This window comes from Malania oleifera, chromosome 12, assembly GCF_029873635.1.
Source record: "Malania oleifera isolate guangnan ecotype guangnan chromosome 12, ASM2987363v1, whole genome shotgun sequence".
NCBI lineage: Eukaryota > Viridiplantae > Streptophyta > Magnoliopsida > Santalales > Ximeniaceae > Malania > Malania oleifera.
In genome coordinates, this window is record NC_080428.1 from 54,789,669 (window position 1) to 54,795,537 (window position 5,869).

Genomic DNA, 5,869 nt, shown 5'->3' on the forward strand with positions numbered 1-5,869 from the left:
TGTAGCCTTGTTTTGGTTGGATGTTGGTATTGTTTTTGGGAGGCCTTTAAAGTTTTTTTTTTTCCTATTGTAATCTCTCATTACTTATCTTGTAACCAATGTATTCCTCTGCCAAAAGTGAGGGTTTATCAATAAATAAATGGAAGTGCTGCCCTTCTTTGAAAAAAAAAAAAAAAAAACTTTTGCAAGGTTAATTGTGAAGTTCCACTAACAATTTTATTCTCAATATGAAAAACACAATAAATACGATTAATATATAGTATTGGAAGGGCAATGGGATTTGTACATTAATGAAGTGATCGCTGATTATTTTGGAATCAAACTTTATTAAATGTGGGCTTTGGTTATTTGGAGAATATTACAGTCCTGAATGTAGATTTTTTACCTTTTTTAAAAAACTAGGTTTCTTACTTGACCACAATTCATAAAGGAGTTTTAGGAACAAATTTCCCAGCTACTTGATTTAGAATATATGCAACTACTTTTAATGCACCTCCCTACAAAAATTTTAGTTGGGTTGATGACTAATCACACATCTTATTGTATGAAAAAGTGTAATTCCAGTATTCTACTATCCCATTCTTTAGAGGAGTTTTAAGTAATGTATAATAAGCTTCTATATCACATTAAATTCCTAAAGAAATTACCAAAAGGCCTAGGATTCTATCCAATTTCAGCATATCTCTCATAATATAAATTCACTACGTCTGATCTCATCTTTGGAACCTGTATTTCAAATGGCTTTAGTAGTTTCAATTGAATTGTTGTTGTTGTTGCCACTGCTACTACTATTGTTGTTTTTGCTGCTACTGTATTTATTGTTGTTGTTGCTGCTGCTACTGCTTTTACTGTTGTTGTTGTTGTCGTTTACTTGGTTTATATTGTGTTGCACAATGGAGAACCACAAATGGAAGGGTACTTCTTACATACATAATCACTATCTGTAAAATGGGAGAATTACTATTTGAATTAGAATACTATTACAATTTCAACCTCATTTATGCAAACCAAACATTGAAACCGGAATCAAAGCTAGAATTTCAATTAAGTGTCTTCCAATCATAAGCCCATGAGCCAATTTAGTATAAGTCTAGCTCTATTATATTTTTAACCCTATAACTTCTATTACATAAATTATTATGTTTACGATATGAAATCTAACTAATTTTTGTCAAATTTTAGACGTTAATAAAATCTTTTGATTTGTGTCATATTACAAAATCAACAAAATTTTGAAAGACACATATCCAAATTAAATGATGTAATTAGTTATTTAAAATGTGACCTCGTTTAACACAATAAGATAGTAATTTCTACTCTATATAATTTTCCTCTTAATAAATTAAGATAGAGAAAACTAAAATTTTGAAAATAACAATAATAATAATGAAGGTAAAAATATTAACTGCCCTCGAGTCAATCCAAGCCAAAGACCCTTTTGATTGCGGAAGATAACCCAAATGTCTGCGATTAGTGTGCCCGGCCTCCCGCGGCCTCCACCGATTTCCAATCAAACACTACGTGCACCCTTGACTTTCAAGCCCACATTTATTCCTGCACCAACCTCTCTCCCTCCCATTAGAATAATCAAGCAATTATGGCCACCCCATTAATACTCTGCTAGCAATCCAAAGTCACAATAACCACACCAATAAAATTAATTAAATTAGAAAAATGGTGAAATACCAAAACCAAAGGGCGCCGACAAAGTGTTCAGTCCCCCCTGAATGAATATATTATATAAAACTATAACCCTCTCTACCCATGCCCACTCACCACTACTTTTGTGTTAAGAGCTGCCAGTTAGCTAGCTCACCTCTGTCTCCTCTGATGGAGATTCTAAATTAAGCCACGGCATCATCTCTTTGCATGCTCCCTTTGCATCTCCTCCGGGGGAAATTCTAATTGCCTAGCTTAACGTGCGTGTACTTTTGAGTGCAGCAAAAGCATTTCAGTTTTAATGCAAAAGCTGTAAGGAAGGCATGGGGGGAGTGCAGTCCTACTCCTATCTATCCCTCTTTATCTTCTCTTCTTCATTTATTTGGATTTCCTCTCTTTTTCACCTTTGCACAGGCGATTCCTGTTGTGGGTTTTACTTTTTTTTTTTTTCAATTAATTATTTTTATTGATTTATGTATTTATTTATTATACTTCGGGAGGTGAGAAGAGGCATTAGTTAATTGGTGTAAACTGAACTTTGCACAGGCGGGGTAGGTGAGGAGGCTAGCTATAAGAAGCGATGTTTTGGTTGCCCACTGCTTGATCAGTACTAAAACTAAAGCAACAAAAGGGTGTTTTGCTTCTTCAATTCCTAATTCCTCTCTCTCTCTCTCTCTCTGCTTTGGCTGCTTGCTTAGACTGCCCTACTACCCTATATATCTCTGCCTTTGATCACATCATCTAAATTCTGATCATTGTCATCATCACTATGGCTTCATCAAATCGACACTGGCCTAGCATGTTCAAGTCCAAACCCTGCAACACTCACCCCCACCAATGGCAGCATGACCTCAACTCCCCCTCTCCCCTCCTGCCAACTGGATGTCACACAACCCCTTACACTTCAGGTACATACATATATAATAACCATGATATAAATCTTCATTTCAGTTCCCATCCCCCAAAGCTGTAATGGGTTCTTCAATTCTGCCCTCTTAACATATATGTTTGTTTCTTTCAATACTCTTGCGCCAATTAATTCTTCTTTTGCGTGATTAATTTCTAATATGTTAACGCTTCTTGCCTAAACCCTAATGTGTTCTTTGCATTTTTTCTTCATATCTCCACTCCAACAAATTAGCTAGAATGTGTGTGTGTGTGTGTGTGTTTGTTTTTTTTTTTTTTCTAATGATGGTGGGTGCAGGATGTGAAGAGAGGAGTGTGGAGCCAAAGCCAAGGTGGAACCCGAGGCCGGAACAGATACGAATTCTTGAAGCCATTTTCAACTCGGGGATGGTGAATCCCCCAAGGGATGAGATAAAGAAGATCAGAACTCAGCTACAGGAGTACGGCCAAGTTGGAGACGCCAACGTCTTCTACTGGTTCCAGAACAGAAAATCCAGAAGCAAACACAAGCAACGCCACGTCCCCAACTCCTCCAAACCACAAGTACCCTCCCCACCATCAATCACCACCACTTCTGCTGCTTCATCTTCCTCATCCACCTCTTCAGACAAATCCCCTCCAAAGTCCTCAGCCCAGAAGGTCCAATGTTCTTCGAATGCCGTCGCTAATGTTTCCAACTCTCCGACCGGCTTGGCAAACCACGGTTTGTTGAAGGAACCCTTTTTGTCGCCGATGCAGCAGCAGCAGCAGATGGGAGGAGCTAATTCTGTGTTTGGGCCGCCGGGGCTTTGCTTCTCTGATCATGAGATTACCCACTACACGGAGCTTTTGCTTGGGGAAATGACCAGTCAGTACAGAGATTTGAAAAGGGAAGGGGAGAAGATGAAGGAACAGCTGAATTATACTGCAAGTAGTACTGATCCTCACAGCCTTCTACTTACTGCTGCTACTCCTACTACTGTGACTGTTGCTTCCACCAGTGTCCATCAAGCTCAAGGTACAACCATTCTTAGTTTGTTTGGACTTGCACACTTGCGTACAAACTTTCACTACACCGTGCTATATCTATATATATATATATATATATATATATATATATATATATATTCTCAACTCCCCCAGCCAAAAAGAAAAAAGAAAAAAAAAAACTTTCCCATCAATTGTTATATTAAACTCTATGAAAAACTATTTAAGGTGTTAGCGTTCAGTACTTTTAATATGACGAAGTGGTTCTACATATAAAACCCAATTATGAAATACTGTAGTTTTTTTATCAAAAAAAAAAAAAAAAACATTTTCCCTATTCTCCAAATCATATTCCTCGCGAAATTAAACATGTATAGAAGCGACATGGGTCAATTTTTGCGACCGAACTCATCCTTAAGAAAAAAAAAATCTTTGAGACTATTCGTATGATTAAGAATGTTGTTCTCTGTGGGCTATTCAATTTGAGATCTAGGTGGAGATGGACGTGTGCATGGCGACTTCTGGTTGACCCTTGGTTTAATCTTTCTGTTAGATAATATATATATATATATATATATATATATAGATATTTAAGTAGGGGCACCTTTAGTTTGTGTATCATTATTAGAATTAGGTTTCAAACATACATATGTATATATATATATATATATATGTATGTATGTATGTGTGTGTGTGTGTGTGTATGTGTATGTATTAGTATGTACATATATATCTATATATATGGCGTGTTGGAGAACTGATAGAATGGAGTGCAGGTGGTGGGGTGAGTCCGGCGCCTGCGAAATCAACGGTGTTCATCAATGACGTAGCGTTCGAGGTGAGCGCGGGGCCCTTTAACGTTAGCGGGGCTTTCGGCGACGGAGCTCTCCTCGTCCACTCCTCCGGTCAACCCGTTCTCACCAACGAGTTGGGGTTCACTCTCCATCCTCTCCAGCACGGCGCATTTTATTATCTGCTGCGCACGTTAACCCCCTTGTGCGAAAGACACGAATACGCAAATGAAGCAGCCGCCGATACGGTGCTTCAACAGTTCCCATTCTAATTAATTACTTCTGCAGTCCTAACACGACGCAAAGCCAGCTTAATTGGTAAGTTATATATGTTAAGATGTTAAATATGTTTCATTTTCAGAACTTAACTTCGCCATATATTAAATTTAAAATTATAACTTTGCCATATACATATTAATTAATTGCTTCCGCAGTCCTCAATATTATTGAAATATTGACATTTTTCGGACAAAGCTAGTTAATTGGTACCAAAATTGTTGTTTTACTAAGAACAGAGATAGGCACTTGTACCCCTTCATGCAAATGTGCCGGTCGATTAATTTCATACGAATGCGTCTATTCAAACTTGGTAACAGTTGTGAAGGAATGACATCAGGGATGATGGAGGAGACACATGCGAGAAACTCGATCTCATTCATTGTGACAATTAAAGCCCTTTTGGCCGTCAACATGAAAAGTTTTTTTTTTTAAATATTAAGAAATTATGGAGCTATGTATTCAAAAGTATGCAAGAAGAACAGAAGAAAATGGAGAAGGGACTACCCGGTTAGAGCATACCAAATTAACTGTTTACTTTGTTTTGTTTTCCATTTGTTTGGATTGCAGGTGAAGATATTATAACTAGTTGAAGAGTGATTTGGCTGTGGTTCTCTAAGTGGGTTACTCTCCATATATAATTTCATATCTCTCTCTCTCTCTCTCTCTCTCTGCATTAGGAGTTTGGTGTCTTTTATGACTGTACTTGAGTCAGCAGCATGAAGTAAGAATACGTGAACGAACGTGTTTTCTCATTTCGAGGCAATATATATATATATATTTATGGGATCGATTGGTTGTTGGGTTAACTGGTTGCTAGCTAGCTGTATATATATATATATATATATATATATATATATATATATATATATATTGATACATTTTATATAAATGTGTACCAAATTGACTAGCGGAGATAAATTTGTAGGTATTCCTGCGTGTTTTTGGAAGTTAACTCACTTTGCATCCAGCTAGCTTCTTGATGATCAGTTGCATCCAACTTAATTTGGTATATATGTGATATCATTGCCATGAAATCTGCCAGCTTTTCTGTTCTTTCTTCTCTATGTGGCTTCTTCCTCAAGCAAGCCATAATTTATTTAATAAATTTTTAGCCTTTTGTTATTTTTATTCCACCCAGCCAGTTGCAAATCACCAAGCTGACCACACATCACACACGTAGTTTAAAAAATATTTTGAGAGAGAGAGAGAGAGAGTCAAAGAACTATAATTAGGTTTGCCTTGTGGCTGGTAAGTATGCAATCTAGTCA

At 37.0% G+C, this 5,869-nt stretch overlaps 1 protein-coding gene across 1 annotated transcript; it reads left to right on the plus strand.

Annotated features, from left to right (window-relative positions):
• Positions 1-2,427: 2,427 nt before the first annotated feature.
• Positions 2,428-4,640, plus strand: LOC131144601 (WUSCHEL-related homeobox 9-like). Its single transcript, XM_058093332.1, has 3 exons — positions 2,428-2,567; positions 2,864-3,562; positions 4,308-4,640. The coding sequence occupies exons 1-3, from the start codon at positions 2,429-2,431 to the stop codon at positions 4,592-4,594; spliced, it is 1,125 nt and encodes a 374-aa protein (XP_057949315.1). The 5' UTR covers position 2,428; the 3' UTR covers positions 4,595-4,640.
• Positions 4,641-5,869: the final 1,229 nt, after the last annotated feature.